This window comes from Paramormyrops kingsleyae, chromosome 22, assembly GCF_048594095.1.
Source record: "Paramormyrops kingsleyae isolate MSU_618 chromosome 22, PKINGS_0.4, whole genome shotgun sequence".
Lineage (NCBI taxonomy): Eukaryota > Metazoa > Chordata > Actinopteri > Osteoglossiformes > Mormyridae > Paramormyrops > Paramormyrops kingsleyae.
Window position 1 is genome coordinate 12608094 of NC_132818.1, and position 26963 is coordinate 12635056.

The 26963-nt window shown below is 52.3% G+C and overlaps 2 protein-coding genes across 5 annotated transcripts; one reads left to right on the forward strand and one right to left on the reverse strand.

Moving 5' to 3' along the window:
• Nucleotides 1–58: 58 nt before the first annotated feature.
• On the forward strand, nucleotides 59–7267 carry slc5a11 (solute carrier family 5 member 11). The gene is made up of 16 exons (XM_023821798.1): nucleotides 59–175; nucleotides 782–938; nucleotides 1079–1150; nucleotides 1284–1388; nucleotides 1521–1580; nucleotides 1688–1792; nucleotides 1877–1982; nucleotides 2113–2193; nucleotides 2286–2491; nucleotides 2576–2711; nucleotides 2847–2954; nucleotides 3054–3204; nucleotides 5309–5477; nucleotides 5586–5801; nucleotides 5947–6082; nucleotides 6317–7267. Exons 2-16 carry the CDS (start codon nucleotides 804–806, stop codon nucleotides 6577–6579), a joined length of 2049 nt encoding a protein of 682 aa, XP_023677566.1. The 5' UTR covers nucleotides 59–175; nucleotides 782–803; the 3' UTR covers nucleotides 6580–7267.
• On the reverse strand, nucleotides 7108–26651 carry arhgap17b (Rho GTPase activating protein 17b). 4 transcript variants are annotated; one of them, XM_072705274.1, is made up of 22 exons: nucleotides 26528–26651; nucleotides 25263–25740; nucleotides 18311–18350; nucleotides 16613–16717; nucleotides 15887–15963; nucleotides 15654–15765; nucleotides 15131–15207; nucleotides 14906–15023; nucleotides 14733–14801; nucleotides 14295–14376; nucleotides 13680–13807; nucleotides 13168–13279; nucleotides 12676–12757; nucleotides 12500–12580; nucleotides 12282–12395; nucleotides 11774–11865; nucleotides 11287–11443; nucleotides 10892–11131; nucleotides 10361–10497; nucleotides 9708–10250; nucleotides 8940–8963; nucleotides 7108–8546 (listed from the first exon to the last, which is right to left on the reverse strand). In XM_072705274.1, the coding sequence occupies exons 2-22, from the start codon at nucleotides 25313–25315 to the stop codon at nucleotides 8446–8448; spliced, it is 2544 nt and encodes an 847-aa protein (XP_072561375.1). In that variant the 5' UTR covers nucleotides 25316–25740; nucleotides 26528–26651; the 3' UTR covers nucleotides 7108–8445. The 4 variants fall into 4 exon arrangements, with proteins under 4 accessions (XP_072561375.1, XP_023677562.1, XP_023677563.1 ...); XM_023821794.2 differs by lacking the exon at nucleotides 26528–26651 and having other exon boundaries at nucleotides 25263–25349; nucleotides 25545–25828; XM_023821795.2 differs by lacking the exons at nucleotides 8940–8963; nucleotides 26528–26651 and having other exon boundaries at nucleotides 25263–25825.
• Between the last annotated feature and the right edge of the window lie 312 nt (nucleotides 26652–26963).

Here is a 26963-nt window from a genome sequence, read left to right on the forward strand (position 1 = left end):
ACAAGCCAAGGTGCTGATACGCCGATTAAATTTTAACCAGCTTCTACCAGCCCTAATTGACGTTTGATTCCAAGGTCCACAGATGGTGTTATGAAGAAGAGTGAAAGCGTCTCCTGAACAGATACGCCTGGACACGCCGACCGGACAGGAGCTCCGGAGGTGTCATGTAAGGCAGGTGGGTGTCACATCTGCGCCTCGCCGGCCACAAGCTGGGGGACGTGGCCGCATGACCAGGGGACCGACGGAGTTTGTTATGCAGGTGCAAGCTGCAGGAGATCGTCATAGACCGATTCACAGACCGATGTGTTTAATTTCATAACCGGCAAAAATTTTGTAAATGTGGGATATTCACACATGTACACGTGTGAATAAACACAAGTATTGAGTCACTTTTTATGCTCATTTGAGGTTATGTGAAATCTCGAGAGTTTCACCCGTGATGAAGAGCTTCATTAGTCATGAGTATAATTAACTGAGTCACATTTTTAAAACTTTTAATCAGCTTTGATTTTTTTTCTCTCTCTTCCATTAGGAATAAAATAATTTCAAAGTGTAAGCCAGCTATAGATTTCGCTATATAAAGCCTGTGGTCCCTGGACGGGGGGTGGGGGGGGGGCTTGCCAGGAATGTCACTCATCTGAGCGAAGGTGACGGTGACTTATTAACAGTTAACGCTCTAGCAGGGACTCCTAGCGTGTTCTGAAGGACGGCTCCGCAGTCGTGACGACCACGTGTAAACGTGACACACATCAGCGGTCGCCTCTGGTTAACCCTTCCCCAGATCCAGCCGATCCTCCAGCCCGATGGCATCCACCCAGGGGCCCCCCACTTCATCCACCACTCTGGCAGGGGGCTCGGCCTCCGTTCAGACTCTGCCCACCATAGACATCGTGGTGCTGGTGGTCTACTTCCTGCTGGTGCTGGCGGTGGGCCTGTGGGTAGGTCGAGGAAACCCAGCTCTGACCTCAGGGAGCCTGGGGGGGGGGGCTCCGTTTAAATGTGTAAATGATCTTCCTGTTGAATCCTGATTGCACGGTTTGCCCTGGTGACCCTCTGAGCATCGCTGCCTGCTTTTCAGTCCATGTGGCGGACCCAGAGAAGCACTGTCGATGGGTATTTTCTTGCTGGGAAAAACATGGTTTGGTGGCCGGTGAGTCAGTCACTCTGAGTTCTGTGAATTTAGCTTCACCAGACACATACGGACCCTGCTTGTGTTTTACCCGGTAACACCCACCTGTTCTTCTTTTGTGAGGGCACCATCTGCTCTGTGTCTCCCCCTACAGGTGGGCGCGTCGCTCTTTGCCAGTAATGTGGGCAGCGGGCACTTCATTGGGCTGGCGGGGTCAGGGGCTGCGGCCGGCATCAGCCCCACCAGCTACGAGTGGAACGTAAGGCTGACAGCCATCTCAGAATCTCCACTAACTGGGGCTCCCTAGTTTGGGCAAAGCAAGCAGTGTTTCTGTGGGTGTTTCTGAGGAACCTCAGGAGATGTCCTCACCAGTGCTCCTCTCCTAACACAGGGTCTCTTCATGGTCCTGCTCCTGGGCTGGGTGTTCCTGCCCATCTACATCACCTCGGGGGTAGGGGCTTTCCCTGCTACCTGTCCTGGGGGGGGGGGGCGGATATATTTTTGATGAAGCTAGATTTCCCTTTATGCTGTCGATGCTTCTTCATTGTCCTGCCTCAGGTCACCACCATGCCTGAATACCTGCAGAGGAGGTTCGGGGGCAAGAGGATACAGCTGTTTATTGCCGTTCTGTATTTATTCGTTTACATCTTCACTAAGATATCGGTGAGTCCGAATTAAACTCCCCATCTTGCAGATGATTTGAACCCGCGACTCTGTTGCGTGTGAGCCACTCTCTGCTGCCCCCAGGTGGACATGTACGCCGGGGCTGTGTTCATCCAGCAGGCCCTCCAGTGGAATCTCTACCTGGCAGTGGGTCTCCTCCTGCTCATTACATCCATCTACACCGTGGCAGGTACATCATACACCGGCGAGTCCATCGGGGGGCGCCACTGCTCCCGTGAAGCTGCATTTCTCCCCCTTATGGATGTATAAATGGTTAAAAACATGTTTCATGTGACTGATGAGGCGTGCTCCTCTTCCAGGGGGCCTGGCAGCCGTCATCTACACAGACGCTGTGCAGACCGTCGTCATGTTGATGGGAGCCATCACCCTCATGGCGTTCAGTGAGTGTACCGCCCCCTCGCCCATAGTGTGGCGATGCTCCCCCTGGGGAGGGACTCCTGACCCCATCGCCGACCTCGCTGCCTGTTGCCAGGTTTCGAAGCGGTCGGAGGCTGGGATGCTCTTCTCGATGGCTATGGCAACGCCATTCCCAGCGTCCGCTACCCCAACAGCAGCTGTGGCCTCCCGCGCCCGGACGCCTTCCACCTGTTCAGGGACCCGCTGACCTCGGATCTGCCCTGGCCGGGGATGCTGCTGGGCATGTCGGTGCCCTCCCTCTGGTACTGGTGCACGGATCAGGTGACGCCCGCCTCGGGGGAGGGCGTAGTCGGTTGTGGGGACAAGGGCATTGGGGGTGACACAGTGGCTCTGTCCTGGCTGCAGGTGATTGTCCAGCGCTCTCTAGCTGCCAAAAACACACTACATGCCAAAGGCGGATCGCTGCTGGCTGCCTACCTGAAGGTGGCGCCCTTCTTCATGATGGTCCTTCCGGGGATGATAAGCAGGATACTGTTCCCGGGTTAGCCTTCCCCACAGACACAGGAACAGGGTGTCTTCCCCCCACCTCACACTCTGTCCCCCCTGGCCTCAAGCATGCTCCACCCACCCCCCCACCCCCCCACCTCAGACATACTGTCTTCCCCTTTGGTCTCAGATGAGGTGGCCTGTGGAGATCCCGACGTTTGCCGGGCCGTGTGTGGGAATCCGGTGGGGTGCTCGGACATCGCCTACCCCAAGCTGGTGATGGAGCTGCTACCCTCCGGTGAGCCACAGCCCCGCGGGGGGGGGGGGGTTTCGGGAGGGGGGGTATTAAGCTGGTCCCAGCAGAGCGCAGCCTGATTTCATGGCGCCCCCCCCACAGGTCTCCGCGGCCTCATGATGGCTGTGATGATCGCAGCACTCATGTCCTCCCTCACCTCCATCTTCAATAGTTCCAGCACAATCTTCACCATGGACCTGTGGAGGCACCTGCGAGTCCGAGCCTCCGAGTGGGAGCTGATGGTGGTGGGCAGGTGACCGCGGTTTTATCTTGGGGACTGTGAGAGACACCAACTTGGGCTGTGCGATATGACGATATATATCGGATAACGAAATTAAAATGTGTATCGTTTCATATTATGCTCTATCGTTCATTTCGTGGTATCACAAGATACACCGTTTTACGGCGACATTTTTTCATCATTTGGAAGACAGTTTTGCAAGGTTACAAGCCACCAGATGGGATGTGGCTCTTGTATGGAAGTTTTTGTTGGGTTTTATATTTAACTATCCACAAATGTGTATTTTTTATTTGTGTTGTGCAAAATCATATCCACAAAAATAGAGGGTGATTTTTACATGTGAAACGTGGTTTGCACATTTGTGGATCATGTACTGTCTGTTTGTGGATCGCATTATATTTTTGACTTCCCTCCGATTGATTTGCGCATTTTTGTCCAGTTTGTACCGTTATGGAGCCTCTAAGCGGTCTGGGTGGGGAAATATTTTTTGTATTAGTTTTGCAATTCCACTACACTTGGCCATTTGCTATTTGCTGAAACATCATGCATGGATAAACCTAAATAATACAGACATGTCCTGTAAAGTGTGCTTTAAACATTAAACTATGGGGGACAATGTACACCATGTAACTTTAATATTGTGTGTTTTATACGTATTTATTAATAATTCCACTGTGTCCTTTCACTGCCAGTGACTTTAAGCAAGACAGCTGGGCTGTTGAACATGAAGTGCACACATACAAACCCTGAAATGTATTACAAACACTGAAACACTGGCAAAACTGCATACTGTATAAAGCTAACTTTACTGTGGTGTTGGAGTTAAGGTTTAAGCTCCATCCCGCTTACTGGAATATTTCAGTATAAGTGAAGTGGTTTCGGGTTTAAACCTTAACTATGACACCATGGAAAAGTTAACTTAAAATTCAGTTTTTGGGCTGTAATATCTTTCAACAAAACAAGCAACACCCTTTCATTTTCCAGATTTCTTTACAGCGAATTTTAATTAATATTTCAGTGTTTGTGTGTGAACTTCACCTTCATATCCCAGCTGCCTTGTTTACAGTAACCAGCGTTGAATGGACACAATGCAGTTATTAATAAATACATATAAAAACACATATGAAACCCCCCGTGGTTTAATGCTTAAAGCACATTTAACTGGACATGTCTGTATCGTTTAGATTTATACTTATTAGTCCATTAAATCTATGTTTTGTATTTTAAACGGACACAGTACAGTTATTATTAGTAATAGAAAAGTATTGCAAGGGAACTCAAAACTATTTCAAAAAAATATTTTCCCACACAGACCAATCTTATCCGCAAAGGGCCGGTGTGTATGCAGGTTTAACCTGTAGGTCAGCTGTTCAATCCCAGGTGTGAGGACTCTTCAGCCAATCAGTCCTTTAATTAGTAATCTAATTAGGGAGTTGCAGCGAAAACCCGCATACACAGCAGCCCTTTGCGCATAAGATTGGCCACGCCTGTCTTAGGGGCTCCATATACCACAGCTGATCTGTAGAAAAGAGTGACAAATGCATCACTATCCTCAAAATATGTGATTTAATATATTTTAATATGTTTTGAAAATTGAAATTCACAAAAAATATGTAGAGATTTGTACACGTGAAAAGGGCTTTACATATTTGTGGATCACGTTACCTTTGTCACCTCACTCCTATTTGCAGATTTTTCTCCAATTCCTACCGCAGCTGATCTGTAGAAAAAATACGTAAATACAAGGTGCAGCCATAATATATATCGATATCAGGATTTTAGATTTTGGTCATATCGCACAGCCCTAACGCCAACGTCTGCAAATTTGTGTATTGCATCACTTTTTCTATACCTGTATTTATTTAGACGAGTATACATTGCCCCTCTACATCAGTTTGTATTTCTGTATTTGTTTTATTCCTACTGAGAGAAAAAAATCCAGGCTGATCAAAAATGTAATCAGATATAAATAAGCTCTCATGCCTGTCTGCTTGTCTGTCTGTCTGCCTGTCTGCCTGTCTGCCTGTCTGTCTGTCTGTCTGTCTGCCTGCCTGTCTGTCCATCTGTGGCTGTATGGGGTTGGCCACGGCCACTGCTGTCTTTCTGCTGGACTCAGGGTGTTTGTGCTGGTACTGGTGGCTGTCTCTGTGCTGTGGATCCCTGTGGTTCAGGCCAGTCAGGGAGGCCAGCTCTTCATCTACATTCAGGCCATCAGCTCGTACCTGCAGCCACCCATTGCCGTAGTCTTCTTCGCTGGCTGCTTCTGGAAGCGAGCCAATGAGAAGGTGCGGAGCAGAGGATGGGGGGGGGGGGGAGCGTGGCATGCGTGTCACTTCCTGTATGGTGAGGCGGAGGGCAGTGCCTTGATGAAAACGCTTTGTGTACCTGCACAGGGCGCCTTCTGGGGCCTGGTGGTGGGCTTGCTGGCTGGTTTCATCCGGATGGTTCTGGACTTCGTGTATCCAGTGCCGCCGTGCTATGAGGCTGACCTGAGGCCCTCCGTGGTCAAATATGTGCACTACTTGTACTTCTCTATCATCCTGACTCTGCTCACCATGGGCGTGGTCGTGGTCATAAGCCTGGCAACAGACAGGCCCTCTCCCGGGCAGGTAGGCAGAACCAAGACTAGAGAACATGATGAGACTGAAACGGCACCTTCTGCGGGAGTTGTTTTCCTTTGGACCAGCGGCTGCCACATGTGGTGCCAAGTCAGGCTGGTGGGAGTTGTCTGCTGACGTGGGGGTCTCTCGACAGATTGATGGTCTTACCTGGTTCACGAGAATCCAGAGGATGGGGGAAAGTAGCAGGAGTCCGGCGGCGGAAGACGCCTCGGACATGGAGACGCCCGTCGGCAAAACTGGCGAGAAAGAGCCAGAACGAGACGCCTCAGGTAGGCCGAGAGTCCCGTGACAGGAAATGCCAAGAGTCCCAGCTCAGAGCTGCTGTCATCGTGACAGGAAGTGCGAGTATCGCGCCAGTGACGTGCTTACGCTGGGAACCCCCGCCGATGATGCGATATTGATGTGATTTCCATTGAGGCAGGGAGGTGTTTTCCCTGCGTTTGGGTGCAGTGGGTGTGGTGTTTTTAGGTTATTTTAAACTCGTTTTTCTGGCTTTCCCTCAGTGTCACGCAGTGAGTCACACCTTGACGTTACGGCAGCAGATTCCAGCTCTAAGGGGCATGCCGGAAGCCATTCCAAACTCACCACCGCCATCTTGTGGCTGTGTGGGATGGATAGACCTAAGAAGAGCAGCGGTGCCCGGCAGGTGCCCGTGGAGATGCCCACCTGCTCCCTGGAGGAGAACCCCTTAATGAGCCGCTTCATTGACGCCAACCTGGTTGTGTGTATGGCCGTGGCAGTCTTCCTGATTGGCTACTGGGCCTGACAGGAGTGGGCGACCAGGGGCTGCTGGGAGAAACTCATGTAAACACCCCGTATCTGCATTTCCCATCTGGGGACTGTGTGTCTGTCATACACGCACCACGCTGATATGCAGGCAGGGGGCGCTATTTTCAGCCAGCATCTGTAAACGACCTCTTTAGAATCACTGCTGTATGGTAGAATACAAGGATCAGTGCAGAATTGCATCTCAGCGTGTGTGCAGTGTCCAGATCTGATAATAATTGTGCATGTTGATGCAGGTGTCAGAGAGCAAAGATTAGATAAGAAGTTTTATATTATTTCCAGTTGGTCTTATTCTCTCATGATATACTGTGGTTGGTGTCGCTACTATTAACCACCAGGGGGAGCAACGCAATATTGAGTGGATTGAAAGTCAACATGTGAACTCTATCAAAACTACACTAATTATTAGTTTGTTAGCAAAATAGGTGATATTCTGTTAAAGTAACTGCTCAGCAATAGATATGGCAGTAATATAAAATGCTCTGGACCAGAGACAGAAAAACACTGGTTACAGTTTTAATTGTATTTATTCTGAGACGGGGTATATCAAAGCAATTGTGTATTTCTGAATAGCCAGATCTGCTGCAGTTACTACGGCATCAACAAATTATACATGTGAACGTGAGTGTTTGAGTTTCAGAGGCTTTTATTAAAAATAAAAAAACGAATTTTCTGGTGTGACTAAGGCAACGCAGTGAAACGCGAGAAGTTCATTTCGGGGGGGGGGGTGAGATTTGGGGGACAGGGGAGGGGCAGAGGCTGTACCATTTCACAGCGTGAACCCTGTGTGGGACAGCAGCTGCGCGTCGGTGCTTTTGACAGTGCGACGGCCATCTTACGGGAATGAGGGGAGGCTAAATGCAGAGTGGGGGGGGGGTAGCTTATAAAACACAGTGGGTAGAGAGTCAGAACGCTCTGCCTTGTGGGGTGGGGGGGAAATCGAAGAATCACATTGAGGAAAACCGAAATCACCCACAGTGCTCAAAGTGTATTTTTAACTCATTCAGAATTATACCGCATCTTTGGTGATAAGACACTATTCTTAAGAAACTTGCGGCCCGTTCCGGAAAGTAAGGTGGCACGCTGAAATGAGGTCTTCCATCGTCCTTATGATGGGCCCCGTGCGCCGCCAAAGCTGCGCAGACGTCCAGGAGGAACCGGGCCATCCCACGCCGCTCCTTTTACGCCGGAAGGGTCCGTAAGTCGCTTCCTGATCTGGTGTCCGCTTCCACGGCAGAAATGCAGAGGTATGGCTGGAATGTGCATGTAAATAAATAGAGAGGGGGGTGTGCTCTGGGGGCTATGTCCGGGGGGCGGCACGGGTCTCCCGGAGACAGCTGCGGTGACCCGTCTCGGCACACCGGCGGCTTTCACTTTGGTATGCGTCATTCCCCCCGCCGCCCAGATGCACTTGTAAAGTAACAGCTACACAAAAAAATACACATTTTCCTTGGAAAAAAAACACATTCCATATACCACCAGAAACACCTTTTGCACAATATTAAGCCAGAAGAGAAAGATTCTCCATCCGAATACAGAAGCCCCATCACCTATGAGTGAACTCGTCCACTCAGGGGAACTGTCACGTTCAGCTGTTTCCAGACGGAGAGAAAAGTGTCCCCAAGTGAAATGCTTATCTAAGGGTCTTTGGTCATCTACTCCACGTCCTAGTCACTGTTCCAGCAGGCACACACCTGAAGGTGCAAGAGTTCGTTGGTGCCCGGCAGGGTGCGTAAGGAGTGCACTGGAGTGAGGATGTTTTAAATGAGATAAGGGGGGAGGGGTCTTTGGCCAACTGAGATGTGGAAAGTGGGCAGGGTGTGTTGGGAGGGGCACGGCCTCCAGCTCAGAGGGCGGTGCTCTCCGACTCGAGCTCGGGGCCGACTGCTGGGGGCTCCACAGTGAATTCCAGCGTGCGGCTGAGACCCTTCAGCACCTGAGTGCCGTCTGCAGGGAGGATCACAAGCACGGGTGAGTGCCCGCTAGTGGCATCTCTGTCATCTATGTCAAGTGACATTGTGCTCATACCTTAGCCTGACTGAATCTGCCCAAATTCGCCCTGCCTCTCTGGCATACCCATGCATACTTACGAACATATAAATTTGCTCTCTAAAGCAGGGGTTAGGCTGTCTTTTCCAGAATGGGCCATTGTGTGGGCAGGTTTTTGCTGCAACTCCCTGATTAGAGGATAATTGGCTGAAGAGTCCTCACACCTGGGTCTGAACAGCTGACCAAAAGGTTTTCTCAAAAACCTGCATACACACCGGCCCTCTGAGGATTAGACTGCCCATCCCTGCTCTAAAGTACAGATCATTCCCAAAAGTTCACTTAGGTAGATACCTGGTGACTCCTCAGGAAGTGTCTCTGCAGCACCAGACATGCAGGTCAGTGAGGTCAGCAAATGGGGTTAAACAAACAAACAAACAAGACAGACGTGAGGTCAGTGTGCTGCCTGCCGCAGCGCTGGCCCTGGCCTGCATGTCAACCCAGCACATCCTATAGCCAGAGAGCTTACAGAAAGACCGGCAGGTTCTGTCATTAGCCCAGCGTGTTGGGAGAAAACGGCGTTCCAGAAATATGGAATATTAAGGGCTTGCAGATGATTCTTCCCTCCCCGCAGCGATTAGAGCTCCCGGTCGCGATGCAAGCTCCGGGACAGACCGGCATTCGGACTTTGGCAGTCATTAGCGATCCCTCTGCGCGTGAGCAGCGTGATTAAACGCAGCGGTTATGCAAGCATCCTGAATGGCCGAACACAAGCACGAGACCTGCTGGCCGAAGGTGAAGATGGGAATGACAGGTGAAGGTGAAGATGCCTGGAAAGCAGTGAAACCAAAAGGCAGGCCCAGAGCAGTAGAAGTTTCAAGCTAGCCAGTATGCTAACAGGCGTAGCGAGGAGAACTCGCAGAGAGAGTCTAAGATCCACGTTCTGGAGAACCGTAGGTACTTGACCGCCAGGTACTTCATGAGATCATGAGATCCATATGATCCTGAGCATACTTTGGCTTTCAGGGCAGTGGTCATATGACCGTGTGCAGACCGGATTGCTGCATATAATGCAGAATAAGGCGCTGATGTTATTGCTGACCAGAGGAGGGGAGGTCTTACCTGAGGAGATCTTGGAGGTGCTGCGGCACACGCCGTTGGTGCCATCGCTGCCATGGGTGGCTGGCTGTGGGGGAGGGGGCACGCTAGGCCGATGGCGGGGCTTAGGCACGGGCCGGGGGCGGGGCAGGGAGCCAGACTGGTAGCTGGGTGAAGCGGGTGGAGCACAGGAGATGTCGGGGAGCCAAGTGTCGGGCGGCGGAGTGTCAGGGGGTGTCGGCGTGCTGGGGGGGGAGGGGTCCGCGCTGGATTCGCCCGTCCCTGGGGTGGTGGTGGCAGCTTTGGGCTGGAGGGGGGGTGTGACCTGCATGGGAGGCTGAGGGGGCGGGTGACTGGGGGCCTGGATGGGGAGCTGATTGGTCGAGTGGCGGCGAGCCATGCTAGACGGCGGGGTTAGACTCTGTCCCGATGGGGAAGAGCTGGGAATTGGCTTGGCCAATGGGGCAGACGGCTGTGCCGCTGATGAGGATGCTATTGGCTGGCTGCTGGCCTGTCCCGGAGGGGGATTGGTCGGTTTGGGTGGGGCAGGGGCAGGCTTTTTCACACCTACAGGTACAAAACAAAGAGAATAAAGATGGCTTCCAGTTTCACGACACGTTAATAAAGAAACACTATAGAGGTCAGCCAGCTGGTGTTAACAGAGAGGAGAGTCTCACCTTTGCGCACCATGAGGGGACTAGGGGCCCGCGCGCCGGGCTGGGGGACACTGAGCGGCCCCGAGCTGCCGCCCGCACCATAGGGGTTTGGTGGCAGGCCACCAGAGAACCCGTTCTTCTGGACAGGGGATGTGGAGCTATGCAGGAACAAATGGCCATCAGGCTATTGCATCTGGGGGCCTGGGCCGACCCCAGAAGGGCACCCTCACACAGCTATACTAAAATTAGCACACACCACTAAAAGGCCACCTGCCGGAGGGAGTGTAAATGCTGAAGCCAGTCCGACAGCCCAGAGCATGAAGCAGGAAAGCATTCCAGAGGACTATGCCATGCTGCGGGGGATGGGGGGGGTGGGGGGGGGTGCAACAGTGACCGGCTCCTCATCAATCTTCTGACTGGATTTTCATGCAAATTCACTTTAACCTGAACTGGAAATTGCATGCAAATTTATTTGTCGTCTTCTGCTGATTGGAAGTTTTAGCCAGGCCTTGATTGGCCAGTGGACCGTGCCTTGGTCCCCACGTTCCTCACCTGTCCACCTCTGTGCGTTGGGTGGGGAGCTCCTGCAACGCGACACCTGTCTCCGCCCCTTGTGCGGACTCTGACGACAACACTTCCTGGCCTGAGCCCATTGGCTGAACCTGAGCATGTGTTAGTGCCACCCCAGTGCCCTCTGTTGGGGGCAGGGGGGGTTGAAAGGCAGGCGAGGCAAGGGGCTTTTTATAAGTGTTGGCTCTACGTGGGGTGTGGTCCAATAGTTTGTTAACTAAGCTAGGAGAGCAGAAGAGGGTGGAAGGGGTAGACAGTGAACATACAACATTGCCATGATGGAACGGCAAGGCAGACAGTCAATTGTCCCCCAGGAGAGTTGAATAGGGGGGACTGAAGGCTACAACAACAGAGCAGTAAGAAGCCTTGCAGAGTACCTGTCTCTGCGTGGACTATCAGAGTCCAGGACAGCCATGCTGATGGGCCTCTTCTTGTCTGTGGTCCCGAAATCCATATCCGTGGGGGTCAGAAAGCTGGTCGAGACGGTTGTGGAACTGGGCATGACGAACATGCCTGACACGTTGAAGTCCACCTCTGCGGAGAGACAAGAAGCTCTGTGATCTGCCAACCGAGAGTGGCATGGGGGATGGTGACAGACACCAACAAGCAGAGGCTAGCTGGCTAATGCCAACTGCACAAGCAGAAGGAGGAGCACAGCTAAAGAAACACAGCTTCTTACAACATTTATGCTGTTTAACAGAGTCAAGAAATTTTGTGGCAGATTCAGCATTTTTCCTAGGTTCCCTCTGGTCTGTGCTACTCAGAACCAGAAGCAAAATCCAAACCGGGCTCTGAGCTCTGATCTGGAAGCCGTCATGCTGACACGGAGCCCTAGTAACATGGCAAGCGTGGGGCAGGGGCTACCGTCTGGGAAGAACCAATCAGCATGCTGGATGATGGGCTCAATGATGGTCATCACGTGCACCGAGGTGGCAGCGGCCATCTCCGCCAGGCTCCTGCAGGGGGGGGGGGGGGACGAAACGGCGATGATGTGGCACGTTAACACCACGATGAGTAATAAGTGGGAGGGGGACAGTTGCAAATAGCCCAGGAGTCTTAGCCAGAAGAGCAGTAGACAGACAGCTACATCACTGCTGTCTTTGCACAGTCAGCCATGGAGTCGATTCTTCCATGAACTTTAAATCAAAGGTGGTGCTCAGACACGCTAATGAAGCTAAAAGCATCATTAGTAAATTACTTAGTAATTTTTAGATCTAGCTAATGTGGCTGTAATGGGCTGCAAACATCTTTGGCTTGAAGTTCTGTGCACATCTAACACAACATGGAGAAACTTTCTGGGATACTCCTGCTTGCAAATCCCTGTAATGGGTCGTGCCTAAACGGTTACAAATGCTGAAAGCTTCCTTCTCACCCCTCAGTTTTGGCCCACAGAAGGTTGGGTCCCAGCACGATGGCGATGTTGCTTGGCGTCATCTTGTTGACCTCGCTTTCCTGTGCCAGCCTGGCTAAGAACTTCACCAGATACCTGCGACAGAGCATCCGGACCATGAGTGTCGCCGATTCCGAGCTACAAGAGACACCGGAGACGCTGGGCGGCACGGGTAGGGCCACAAAGACAAACCCCCCCACCTGAAGTTGGCTTTGTTGTGCTTCGGCAAGCTGTCACATGTTACCCACAGTGCCTGGAGTCTCTTGTCTGGGTCGGACATGCTGCGGACACACGGGACCCGACAAACCTGTTTGGTCAGAACCATCAGTTGACTGGACTGGTAGTCCTAATATCTGGTGGGGTGGGGGCGTCTTACTTGGAAGCTTGTATCCACTCCTCATACAACTCGAAAGTCATGAGAGGTTCTGGTAGCTCCCTCAGGTAGGACTTAAGAGCACCTGAAACACGAGGACACAGGATGTAGAACAAGCAGACTCTTCACCTCGCTCCCCCAAGCAGGGTGTGAGGGACCCACTCCGAATTTCACAGACACTGGTTCCAGCACAGCTTGCCCTGCCCACCACATCTTGTTAGCCAACAGAGCTGGACCTCATGCCAGCGTCTGAGGGTGTAATGAGCCCAAATCACTCGTGGAGTTATATTCTGCTGTCATCACTCAGGTCGGGGTCATTTCCTCCTCAGGTCCTCGAACTGACACTAAACCCACTCCAGGATCGTCATGGCTGGATGTGCATCACTAACTCATCATCGCAACCGTGCTAGCCAGTCCGGAACATGCCGCAGACAGCCACAACCACAGGGATGCTACAGAGGGGTTGTCAGGGGGAACTGCGTCGACGGGCCATACCAGCGACAGCGTGGGGGTCGGAGTAGAACTCCTCCAACTGTGAGGTGGAACAGTCCAGAGCCGCCTTCAGCTTCTTCAGCTTGGAAGCTCCAGCCGCGATGCGGAACAGGCCCTGGGGCACAGGGACACCGGTTAGGGCTGGATGCTTGCTCCCCTCTCCCCATGGATCAACTTACACTGATGAATGTTTGAGGCAGACATGGGCCCTTTTGTTTGGGGCCGGCCCCCACTTTCAGTGTCAGTCGCAGGTGACAGCTGGCTAGCAGGCCGTGTGTTTGTAATGCGAGTGGTCCGCGGAACAGAACCGGAACCCTGAGCACGAATAGAAATCAGCCGCCCTCTCCGGTATCCTGAAGATACCACAAGGGCGTTTACACCTGGGCGATACTCCCTCATGAAATCCCCTGTAATCCACAGCTTTTCAGGTGAGGAACTAAAGGCTTCAGAATAAATGGCTCTGGATTTAATGGGAAGCCCTGCCCCCACCCATCACTTCTTGAGGCCCCACCCACCTCCTCCTTCATGCCCGTCTCCAGCAGCATCATGACGCACGCCTCTATGGGCAGAGCGATCTCCCTTCCACTGCGCTTCAAGTGCTCGCTCAACGATGTCCCAAAGGCCGGCTTCTCTGTCCATGAGTCTGCAGGTCAAAGGTCACGGGGCACTAATGTTATCACGTGACAGGACATGTGCCATTAGATTGACATATGGGGGGGGGGGGGCTGTGTGGTTCTCCATGGCAAGACACTGAACGGAAGGTCACTGGTTCAAATCCTGCTGCCAGCAGAGTGATGTCAAGGCCTTTCTTTCAAACACAGAAAGCAGGCATCTCAAAGACCTTTATGAAGTGTTGGCTTTGTTTAATAATCCAGGCAGAACAGAGCAGCCATTTAGCAAACTTGAAAACAAAAGCCTGAACAACAGAATTAATCTCTCAGTGTTTAAACCCCCCCCAACTCCGCCCCATCCCGCCCTGTGTCCCAAATTCACTCTACAGACAGGTTTTTACACAGATAAGCAGAAGCCATTGGAAACTTCCAGTATTCTTCAGAGGAACAGAACAGGGGGCACGGAAAGGCAGGTGGAGTAGAGTGGGGCAAGGGGCGGGGGCAAAGCGGGCAGCCTACCTTGCTGTGCCCGTATGTTTGGCAGCACCTGGTCCAGCAGAGACAGGGCCCTCCGGTGGAAATCAGCCTGCGCCTCCAGCAACTATGAAATGACACACGGGGCAGAGTCTCAGCCAATGACAGGAAAGGGAACGCGGACGGGCACGACTCCCAGAGCCCCACCCCCTCGGCAAGGTGGGGGGCACGGCAGCCGGTCACACGAGAGCCTCTTAAGTGGATAAACACGGAGCGTAATCACATGGTCTGCTTTCCGGGCAGGGGGGAGCATGCAAACACCCCCCCCCCCCCACCCAGGTGTCACATGACGACGGTGGTCCACAGCTGGGGGCAGGGCTAATGAGTTTGCTGAACAGAATCAGGAAGTGGGAGCCGCACAGTGGATAGTGGGGCGGGGGCAGCATGAGGGGAGGCGGAGCCAGAGGTGGCAGGAGCACGCACCGTGACGTAATAGCGGGCGTAGTCTCCCTCCTTGTAGGAGAAGGTATACATATCAGCAGCCAACTGGTCCTGTGGGGGAAGGGGAATCACATGCTGTTAGGCTTTCCAGGACCACTGGGGATCTCTCCCCCTGAGTAACGCAGACCCCCCTCACACTGAAGCAGACGCTGTACCTTGCAGATCTCCACTTTGTTCATAGCCTCGTCTACCTCCTCCTTGATGGCCTCCACCTTAGCGGTCAGGCCCGAGCTGTTTGTGGTGGACACCATCGACTTGTTCTGCTGCAGCCACCTGGAAAATGCCCAGCAGAGAGCTGAGACCCTCGGGCCCCCTGCAGACTCACCGATCACACTTGCCCATGCCGGGGCATTCTGGGAAATGCGGTCCCTCCTCATCACCTGGCTCTTGCAGAGTCGTAATCCAGCACCAGTTTGGCCAGCTGTTTCCTCTGCTTTAAGATGTTGGGGATCTCCACCTGGAATGGCATGGATGGTCACATGACCACTGCAGCCTAGTCTAACTCAGGACTGCAGATGAAAATCCCTCATCCCTCTACTGCTTATCCAGATACCTATAATCTCAGGGCTAGAATTTTGAGGTTAATCTAGACTGTAATTAATTCTTCAAAAGCTCTTTAAGTGAAAGAAACACTTTTTTTTCCCCAGATGAAACATAAGTTAACAGGCAACCAGACTTCAAAGTATTTCAGTAGGGCTTCTAGCCCCTGCAGGTGTCCTGGGGGAGGGCGTGCCTGTATCTGCCGGTGCCCCACCATGCACCACGTCCAGAGCCGGTGACCGCAGCAGCCCAAAGATTCCACTCCCACCAGGACAGAAGCACAAGGCTGACAGCCCCCCCAGCCTGTGGGAGTCAGTGACACCCTTATGAGGCGTTCCACAGCTCCCTGCGACTCCCGCTCACCTCAGCCAGCTGGTTCAGGGGGTCCATCACCTCCCTCTCTATCTGCACCTCGTGCTGCATCAGCTCTGACGCCAGCCTGTTCTCCACGTCCCCGCAGAGCTCCATCGTTTTGCTGCCAGGGAAGCGTGACGGCAGAGCGTGTTAGCAAAAGCGCCAGCGGCTGGTGCGCAATGCCGCCATGAGCCGACCGCACCATCTTGCCCAGTGGGGGGGGGCGCCAACGGGAGGCTCACCCAATGAGAGACTCGTCGCCCAACTGCCCGGCCCCGTCCAGCATGGCCTGAGAGAGTGCTGTCTGTGGGAGCTTTTTCTGCAGGGGGGGGGGGGGGGTGACAGTGCAGTGCATTATGGGACTGGCAGTGGAGCCACAGTGACAAACTGACCGTGATCCAACATATTTACTAAACAATACGTATAAATGTATTACTGCATGCATCAGCTGTTAAATTTAAACTAACTTAACTCTCAGCTTTTTAAAGCTTATATCTTCACAGTTTTGGGTAACCATTCACTTAAAGTAACCTTCATAATGCATTGTAATGCATTCATAAAGAATTATAAACATGGCTATAACTATTTATAAAAAGGCATAATACATTATGAATTATACATTATGCATCATGAATGCTTTATGAAGCTCATTTATAGAGCACTATAGACACCTGCATAATGCAGTACATCCTTAATTCTTATTCTGACCATTATAATGTGTTATGCCTTTCTATAAATAGTTATAGGCGTGTTTATAATACCTTATGAATGCATTATACTGCGTTATGACGGCATCTATAATGCACTACACGAGTGCTTTAAAAAAAGGGCTTTGAAACGTCTTTCAGCACACATATGCTTCAGAAACCTACATGTATATAAATATCATGCCTTTACATGTCTTAGAATGTAAAGAACTCTGGAACATTTCTTTAGGTAAGGATTTGCTGGGGGAGGGGGTGACGTACCTGCCGCTTCTCTGCATCCGTCCCGATGTGGCCCTGGAGGCACGTGACCATGCGCTTGTGCGTGTTGTGGGACACCAGCCGCACGATGTCCATGCGCCGCTCAATCTGCACAGCGACGACACACACGGCACACTGACGTCTGTGCAATTCAGATGCCTAACCGTGACTGACACATGGAGGACGGCAGGCCGATGAAGATGCCTTTCTGATGTCACCACACAGCTCGGGCAGGTCCCAGGAATACCCAGGTGCATGCTGGGCAATACCCCGAGGGCCATGAGTGCCTGTCATTCCGAGGCAGGGAGGAGATGAGCTCAGCATGGTTTTGTGAACAGTGGCTGGGTGGAGGCACCTCGCCTCTGTTCACCGTCTTCCACCGTGACCTCAACCTGGCGTTCTGATGTCCTGAGCCCCAGGCCTGAATTTCGACGCAAAGCTGCTGATCTCCTGGCCACGGGGGGAGGCTGCCACTAAGTGAAAGGACATGCGGAATGTTCCAGAAGGTTTCTGATGCACAGGCCACCCTGGTTAGAGCGATGCCAAAAACACAAGGGCGTTCTCCCAAGGCCGCAAATCCTCGCCGCCATAAACAAGAGACGAGAGCACGACCCAAAACAGAAACACAGCCAGGGTGACCTTTAATCAGAAACGTGACAGGACAGGCCGGACATCCTCTCCAGTCGGGATGGTGTTTGCACTGTGTCAGGAGACAGCCAGGCTGGGTGTGGTGACTCAGCCCACTGTAGGGCGTAACCAAACTCGCCGGGTCCCTCTGCCCGCCTTACTGCAGCGTCCGTACACCCAGATTTAATGCCAGTGCAACAAGGGAATGTGGATTACGGGCGAGATACTGCCATCACCGGCGGCCAAACTGTTACCACGGAGGTCCAGGGTAATGCACGGGGAGATACCTTCTGGAAGGTTCCCTCACGCCCTCTGTTCTGCATGCCTTCTACCCCGTCGTCATTTGTTTTCTGTTCTGTACCATAAAATACATGTTTTGCCATAGCCGCCGTGGGGAGGATACAGACAGGCCTGCTCAAAGCCCAGCACAAAATACCAAGGCCTGCTCGCAAAGGCCTGCATTCCTGTCATGCTGCACACGATCCCACAATGCGCCGGATAGAGAACCAAACACCGCCCCCGCCCCCCCGCCACGGCACGATGCCAGCCCGCGTAGCCTTTCAGGTGCGCAGGACCGTGTGTTTTATGCATTTGTTGGAAAGACAGATTTGTTTGCTGGAAAATGAAGTTTGAATTTCCGAAATGAGGAAAAAAAAAAAAAGCTCCACTTAAAAATGCCATGAATGAATGTGCATCCGTGTCAATTCTGACATGAAACCGACTGCCACAGAAAACACATTTCACCATCCACAGATGACAGACTGTCGTGGTCAAACCCTAGGTGGTCCTGCTCAAACGTATCGCTCGCTGCTGCCACATATACAATCATTCTAATGCTGGCCGAGTTACATCAGCCACGGGAAACAGCACATCTGCTCATTGTTTACCACTAAGACGCAGCGCAGGTCATGTGACGCAATGTTCAGCGTTCGCCATCAAATCGAGACCCACAGCACACGTCGAGAAAGCTCCAGCAGAGCCTGTGAAAGGGACGGGCTGTAAAGACGCTATAAACGTGGGAGGAGCAGAGGGCCCTGGAAGGCGGGGGGGGGGGGGCACACGCCAATTGTGTACCTGGAGGAGGTCATCGCTGAGGACTTCTGTTTTCTCGGCTCTGTGAAGAAAGAAAAGCAGCGAAATTAGATTCTGCTGAAGACCAGGTTCACATCCATAGGAAGGCAGCAGCCCAGCCCGAGAAGATCAAGCCCGATGAGACGACGTTCCCACAGGAAGATGCTAATGAACCTGGCAGACGGACTGGAGAGCTTCAGGCCAATCGAGGTAAAAATACAGGAGCAGCTGTCAGTGTGCCCTTCCGGGACACATGGCTGATCAAAATGGCAGCAGAATTCTCTACATCCCCAGATCCGGCCAGCTAGTAGAAGCGCGGTCCCCTGACCACCGGACCCATTTATTTATTTTTTGCAGATACTTTTATCCAAAGCAGCATACAAGTGAGGAAAACTTGACCAGGGCGAGTCAGCATTCCTCGAGTGGCTGGGGTAGAGTGGCACTATTACTCTGACGACTGCAGGATTCAAGCCCACGACCTTCTGGACACAAACACAGATCTGTTATGCACTGAGCCACACATGCCCCTATGAAACTCTGAATTCGGAACTGTTTCACCACTTTACTCGAAAGGTTTGAGGAACCATTAGCAAGTTAATAAGAGCCGTGAGTGCAGGAGAGCTTCTGAGAAGATCATCAATGACATCGCTGCTTTAAAAATGGCCACCATGATGGAAGCTTAAACCTCTGGCCTAATTCACGCGCTACCGTTCGACAGGCTCTACCCTGGCAACCTTATCGCCCAGGGAGACAAAGTACGAGCAGCTCATGTGACAGGATCTTCGCAGAATGACTGCCGGGGGGGCAGTCTGCTGAAAGGCTAAAAGGTTCAAAGGTCAGACAGGGAGAACAGCTTCCCACAGCGAGGCTGCTGATCCAGATAACAAGCCAAGGTTGCTAGGGAAAGTGACACCTTAGGAAAAGGAGGCATTCTATGGTCATTTAGTTTTTCCCTGGAATAAAAACAGAATTCCTACGCTACATGCTCCCTCTCGACCCTGTGACATCACGGGGAGGAAACACCCACAATTGTGTAAGCGTGTCTATTGGCTGGAGCGAGTCAGGGAACTGGAGGAAGCGGGCATGGGGAAATGGCCCCGTTCTGGCAGGATTCCCGTTCCCAGATCAGGGAGACGCTCCCCTGGTATGCATGGATCTGCAGCATCTTCAGCTTCATGGAGGAGGGGGTAAGGAGCTCACAGCTGTGCGACCCCCTCAAACCCGAGTCTCCTGGGGACCTGGGGGTGTCCCTTACTCCTCCCCCCTGGTGCCAGGGAACACTCCTTCCTGCTACCTGCCTGACACTCTGTTTGTTGTGGCAACATAGCCAGGGGGAGGTTGGGCGAGTACTTTCGGCTACACCCCACGGATTCCTGCGGACAGCTCAGCACCGCAGCCCCGCCCCATCGCCCCAGGTACCGCCGAAGCCTGGCTGAGGGGGGGGGGGGGGGAACTTGGCTGTCAGCATGTCAGCATTCCTGCCAGACCGGGAAGGTGACATCAGGACCTCCCACCCTCCTGAGCGCAGGAATAGCGAGGCATCGAGAACAGGGTCCTGCGAGAAGCTGCTTAACTCGGCGGCAAAGGGCTGGAAAGACCCGGAACACCAGCTTCGGGTTACTCAGGGTTCTTTTTCTCGTGGTCGTGACAGGAAGTCCGTTACGGGAACCGCCATAGGTCACGGGAACAACAACGCACGCCCAGCCAGGCAGAGCGGCACTGAAAAAGCACCGTGGAAACATCTGGAAAGCTGCAGGTCCTTTTGAGCCAGGCACGGAAATTAAAGCAGAACAGCAGAATAAGAGATCCCTTCAGAGATAATATCAAAGCAGGCTTTTCCACAACAGCATCGCCCGTAGCAACCAAGCGACAGGACAGGATCGCTACAGTTACCGTTATAGTTATTAAAAGTGCCGTCCGTGAACAGATGAGTCAGTCCCGGGGAAGTTAGGATCACGGGGGTTCGGGTGGGGGATGTATGCAGGCCGTGCTTGTAATTAAACCGCAGACAGTCCTCCCATACAAACCATGACCTCTACGTTAACGGGGAACAGGGGGAACTTTCATGTAAAGGTTAGTAACCATTTGTGTTTACATGCAAGGGAGTTATCATAGCACAGAGAATATTACGCCCCCCCACCCCTTCTCCGGCACTGGTGGCATAAACAGAATGCAAGCCCGACAGATGTTTTCTCAGCTCCTGCAGCCTGGAGTTACCTAGAGGCAGATTTTAACAGACCCAGCATTAGCAGGTAACACTGGCGGGTAACACTGGCGGGTAACACTGGCGGGTAACACTGGCGGGTAACACTGGCGGGTAACACTGGCGGGTAACACTAGCAGCCTGTAGGACAGCAAACAGGTGGAAGGAAAAGCAGCAGCAGTGAACAGCACAGGGCTCAAACAGCCACCCCCTGTGTGTGTAACAGGCAGGCACGCTTCAGGCGCCAAATCCGACACGGAAAACATCTGGGGTTACAGGGGAGGGGAAGGCGGACAGACCGTGACCCTGAGAGTCTGCTGCTGTCGGAGCTCAGCTCAGGACAATCTGGCCCGTGGCAAGGCATATAAACATCCCCCTGTAAATAACAGAGGGGTGGGGGGTAAGAGTCTCCTCTGGGGGGGGGGGGGCAGCGCAAGATGGAGCAGCAAACCAGTCCCAGAATGGCAGACCAAGAAACACAGGCACCAGTCGAAGCTTCAGTTTGTACAATATCACATTATTAAACTATAACATCAATAAAGCAGGATATGAACACGTTTCCCTTCCTGTATCCCTGCAGCAGCCGCAGATAACCCCCATGCAAGGTGACGCAGAGGGCAGCTGAAATATACATGCTCAGTTCCCTGAAACGCCACTGAAGCGGCCGCAGGAAACGGCGCGCAGACAATCAGGCCACCAGGGTAGCAAACAAGCGACGCATCCCCACCCTCCGTCTTAGGGCCCAGGAGGGGATTAGGCTTTAAAGACACACCCGACAGAGTAGATGCAGGCAGGGTAAAGGTGGCGACAGGGAGGAGAGCGAGCAGGGGATTTCGGGGGCTAACAAGCAGGTTTATTTACGTGGAGGAGCAGAGAGGAGAAGACCTCCCTGCACAGTCTGCAGCCTCCACTTATCAAAGTTTGCATGTCGCAGGGGAGAGCAACACATGGGGCATCGGGGGACACAGTGACAGCAAACAGCTTCACACACATTTAGTAATCATGGGGGGCCCATGACCCCCCCCACAGTCTGACTCGCCTGTCCCTGACAATAGAGTAGCAGAAGCGAAACAGAACAGACTCCATCAAAGCGGAGAATCACACATAGGTGATGGGTTCGAGCCCCAGGAAGCATGTTTCTACGCCCCGTGGGACACAGCGTACCCCCAAGACCGTGGCGATACCCTTGGCTGCTCTGCCCATGATAAAACAATCCATTAAATCACCTTTGTAAAGATATAAAGGGAATGGAAAGAACAGGCCCAACGCAGGAGGGAAGCAGGAACACGGCCAAGCAGGAGCAGGGCATGCTGGGAAGGCAGTGGATCGATGGCAGGCCATTAGCGGGCCATTAGTGGCAGATGGCTAAAACAGCCACGCCGGCATGCTCCTCCGCTGAGCGGAGAGCTTTATTCACGTCGTGCTACTTTAGCACAAGACACAGAGAAAATACACACAGTCAGCCTGTTTGGCAAGCTGGACCAGAACTGATCTGTCCACACGTCGCCCCCTATCAGCAGACTGCCAGAGCTGCGGGCATCTCCCTACCTCACTGTCCCTCAGCTTATTCCTACCACAGGGTCTCAGATTCTGCTTGTCCACCAAATATCGCCCCGGATGTCACTGAGCCATTCCTCAGGTGATACCAAGTCAGCTGTTTTTTCCTCACTGTTGGATCACGGGGTAGGAAGCTCCAAGAGGTCAGCTGACCCCAGTCCACCCCACCCCCCAGTTCTGTTACCCATTAAAACAGGCAGCTTAGCCCCAGCTAAAGCACTAGGCAGCACCAATGACGACGACGATGATAATGATGATGATGATGATGATGATGATCTCCCTGCTACTAGAGCAGAGTGGCTGCATGGTGACCAGGCATCCCATGATGACCCCCCCCACCCTCCCCAAAACAGCGGGCTTGATGGTGACCAAGACCCAGAACATTTTCCCCACTCAGACTTCTCTGTAAGCAGAGATCTTGGGGGATCTGACTGAACATCATGCGGACATCATAGGTACAAAGCACCGGAGAATCAGCAGGACCTCGCCATATGCAGCCCTGCCCTGTTATGACGCCTTGTGTCCTGCAGGTGTCGCTCTCTCACGCAGCCTCTGCCCTGTTACGGCCCCCCGCCCTGTTACGGCCCCCCGACAGCACAGCCGGCTGCTCCGGGCCCCCGGCTGCTTGCTAACATCACCGCGGCTTATCAGCTTTCACGAAGCTGGCAGATTCTCTCCACATTCTTCTCTGACGCTTCTTACCGGGAACTTTGAGTCACGGTGAGAGGAATGTAATCTCAGCCATAAACATTGCTTTCCAAACAGCACACAGGTGTGAAGTCAGTAAAGGGCGGCCAAACAGCACACAGCGTCTCGCTCCGCCCAGCTGCGTGTGGTCATGGTCGCCATGGCAACAGCAGGGCATATCAACTTCCTAACTGGGACTCGCTAAGGAGTCAGTGGGGGCGGAGCCCAAGGAGCACTAACACTTTAACATGGTATCAGCAGCGTAATGGCCGACAAGGGTCCCGAAGCTTCTCTCACAGTCAGCAGGCCCCCGTCCAGCCTCCCCCGAGAGTCTCTGACTCCCTGTGGCCACACTGGGGGAGTATATGACTGTTGTAAGGAGGTAACCATCTTTGCAGGGACGTTCAAAGGGACGCAGCTGCCAGCCGGTCAGCCGAGAGGAAAAGTACCCCACTCTAAGGTCCAACAGCACAGCTGCTCCTCAGAACAGAGCCACCGCCTTTCTCACAGGCAAACGAAGGCGGTCTGAAACAACGATGACCAACAAGTGAGCAAAGGGAAGTAACAAGTTCCTCCTCATTAATTAACCACCAGCAGAATCAGTGCGTCTGCTGTAAGAGCTGCTGGATACGGCCGCCTCGGGATCGGCAAGGCGGCTGCTCTGCGCAGAGAGACGCAGCCGGGCACCAGCGATGTATCTAGGATGGATCAGGAGAGGGGCGATCAGAGAACCGCGCACACAAATCAGCGGCTGACTGACAAAAAGCAGACAAGCCGGCCGGCGTGGAGGAAACAGGGCTGACTACTTTCTCGAAAGAGTGCCAATGTCACCTATGAGGCCCGGATTACACAGGGCAGGCCTGGAGGAGGACACAAGATAGGGCAGAATACCAGAGCAAGTCGACGCCCGACGCCTTTTAACAATCCACACGGATCACAGTCCGGCCCGGAAACCGCAGAGCTGTGATTACTATCACTTGCTGGGGTATGTAAGGGATGGCCCAGTAGGGGGCACCATCGCTTCACAACTCCAGGGCTGGGGGTTCGAATCCCACTTCCTCATGATGCGTGGGTCTCCTCACACAGTCCAAAGACGTGCAGTGAGCATATTTAGCATCTTTAAATGGGCTGTGGCGTGTGCGTCTAAGAGCCTGGCACCCTGCCCAGGGTGTAACCCAGTCCTGTGAAGCTTGGTATAGGCGCTTATCCCCCAGGATAAATGGGAAAAATAATGGAGATGTTTCCCCGCCTTAGTCCCAACACGCATCTGCAGTGTTGATCCAAAGCACACAGCCTCCATTACAAAGGCGCTATCACAGTCTGTCTGTGATCAGGGTGAATCTGATTAATGCACTTTCCAGCAAACTCTGCTCCATCCCTCAACTTCCCCAACTCTGACATTCAAGGAATCTTTGAACTGCTTCCAGACATGCTTGGAGGAGGTCATCGGGGGAAACGAGGGAGTAGATTTAACAAGAGGTGGAGAAAAACACGAAAAAAACAGCCTCAGACTGAGACAGCAAAGAGGCGCCGGATCGCCGATCACAGAAACGTCAGTAGCGTCACTCAGCTGCACGGCTGGTCCGTTTCCATCTCACAACGGCATTTTCCCGTTTCACCCCCCACTTCAGGGAAGTTCAGAGGATTGCCTGGGGGTATGAACAGGACGCTCCACACTCCCAGTGCGACAGAGTGAAAAACGTATGCTGGGGGCTTCTGACAAGTTTTCAAATATCGCTATATGTAATACAATCTGCATCTGATACAATCTCCATCTGAGGCAGATCAAACAAACTCAGCCGCAAAGGCTGCTTTGCATGGAAACCCCCTTCGGGGAACACGGCCTGCCTTTCCCAGGCAAATCGGCTGCTTTGCTTGGCCATTTCTGCTAAACGTCAACCACCCCCCTCCCCATTACAGTTAGAGGCCGAAGCGCAGCTTTTATCGGGTCCTTCTTATCGGGGGAGCGTCAATCAACGCAGAGATGGAGCTTAGAGAGCCGCAGATGCCGGAGGATTAGTAGCTCCAGCCAACCGGCGAGACAAGCCGGACCGGGCCGATTTTAACCCTCGGAAATCATAGGCACACGAGCCCAGGGCTTCCAACACCCCGTCCGGGTGCCGCTCGGCTCGGTTCGTTCCGACGAATCACGTGACTGACGCCGAAACCTCACTCTGGTCGTCCCGGTGTTAGTTGGTTAGTAAACTCGGTCAATAACTCGGGCAAGCAGCTGTCAAATCATTGACTACACCAGGCTTTCCAGCGAGCAACTTTTCCCACAATGAGTCATACTTTTAAAATCCAACTGGTACTAATAAGCAATATCAAAGTATGGAGCCGTCTACGTGTCAAGAACTTCGGTTTGAAAAACACACCACAGAGCAACTCTGGCCATCATTTGATCAGAAATATGTATAATTGGTTTTCGGTTCTCCAGGCCGAGCCTGACAGTCGCACGCCGGGTCTCAGTCCGCCTTACCCGCTGTACCTGCGCTTGGGGCCGCTTACCTTCCCACCGTCTGGTTGGCGAGCTGCTTCATCCGGTTGAACTGCTTCTTCATCTTGGCGTCTTTTTCCTCCCCGTCGTCTCCTCCACTGTTTTAAAAGTTTAAGAAAACAGCTGCGAGATCCGTCACCGGCCGGAGCTGAATGCGCGCTCCCGAGCTGCTGGCATCACGGACGAGCAGGACCGTGAGCTTCCCGTGCTCATTACCACCCAATCTGGTCACCTATGTGGCAAAGTTAGCGATCGGTCTAAGATGTCCGCCCCTTTACGTCTCGGTGCCTTACCAAAGCGACCGGAGCTTATGCGCTTGGGCGAGGCGAGCGCTGCTTGTTCTTAAAGCGGGCGGTCACGCAGCTCCGACTCTCGGCCCCTGTGTCTGCTTCCAGCTCCCCGCATACCTCAGCTGGGACAAGCCCTGCGCTGGATGGATACTGTGGGCTCCACCGGGGGCAGGAAGTACGATCGACTTCCCAGGAGCGCCTAACACGGGAGTGACATGTGATAGCCTGGGAGAGTAAAAGCGCCTGGCCGCGAGCAGAGACGCGTCCATATACATTTTATTTAGTCATGAGACTCTGCTGTTAATCTAGCACAAAGGAAATGAAACCTGTAACATCGTGTTTATTTGGCTTTTAGAGAAAAAAATGATCACCTTCACCTTCGTTGTTTCAGTGCAAAGAGAAGCGTTTAAGTTTTTGGTCTCGCTAGAAGGGCATGTAATTAAATTGGAAATTAAACATGTTTCGCAGGTTTACTCCACTTTTTTTTTAATATAAAAAGTATGCATATTTATAAACCCTGGCTAACATTTTTTTCCCCATGTTAGGCGAAGGGCGCCATCTGTCGGTCAGAGTGATACAAGCAATTTTTTTTCGCCTTGTTTCCGATTACAATGTAAATGCGGTACAAGTAATTCTGCTCTTATTTCAGCTTCAGTCGGATAATGTAGGGCGTCTGTAAGCCGACCTAAACACGGACATGATGTTTACTTCAGTTACAGCCGTCACATATTTATGAACAGGAAAATTATTGCTATTGCATTTGCTTTAATTAGGCTATTGAAAACGATATTACGCTGCCGTTGTGTGTATGCGGATACCACAGTCAGGTTGTCTCGTAAATTTTATATATTATTCTTTTTAACCTAAGGATTACGTTAGATTTCTGTTCGTATCTTTTATGTTAGACGGGTCGGAGCGGACCCGTGTCTCAAATCAGCCATAAAATACACTCAAAACAATTGTTTATCATCCAATTTGTTTCTTACCTCTTGGTTACCTTGTTAGGATTCCTTATCCATGAAAAGATTAGTTTTAATATTTTTGGTGTGGCTTTCTGAACCTTTCTTTTGACAGGATACCTCTCGTTTTCAATAAAATAATGGCATAACAAGCCTCAAGTGAATTAAATAAATAAACTGAATTGGTCTTATCTTGCCTTACATGTCTGGACATGCCTTGCCTAGTAATTTTTTAAATAGAGGTTCCTGATGCAGTACACAAATTTATGTGGTGCTTTTATGCATTTTAAACTTACAAACCGGAAGGTTATGAGGAAAACTTTGTTCGCTTGTGTTTGGGGACTTGATCTACTGCCCCTCGCTGGCGACTGCATGTATAACACCGAGTATTGAGTCTCTTTTACTTCAACCTTCCTTCGTTTCATGTGACAGCGGCTGGAAGACAGATGGATGGTTGCATGCA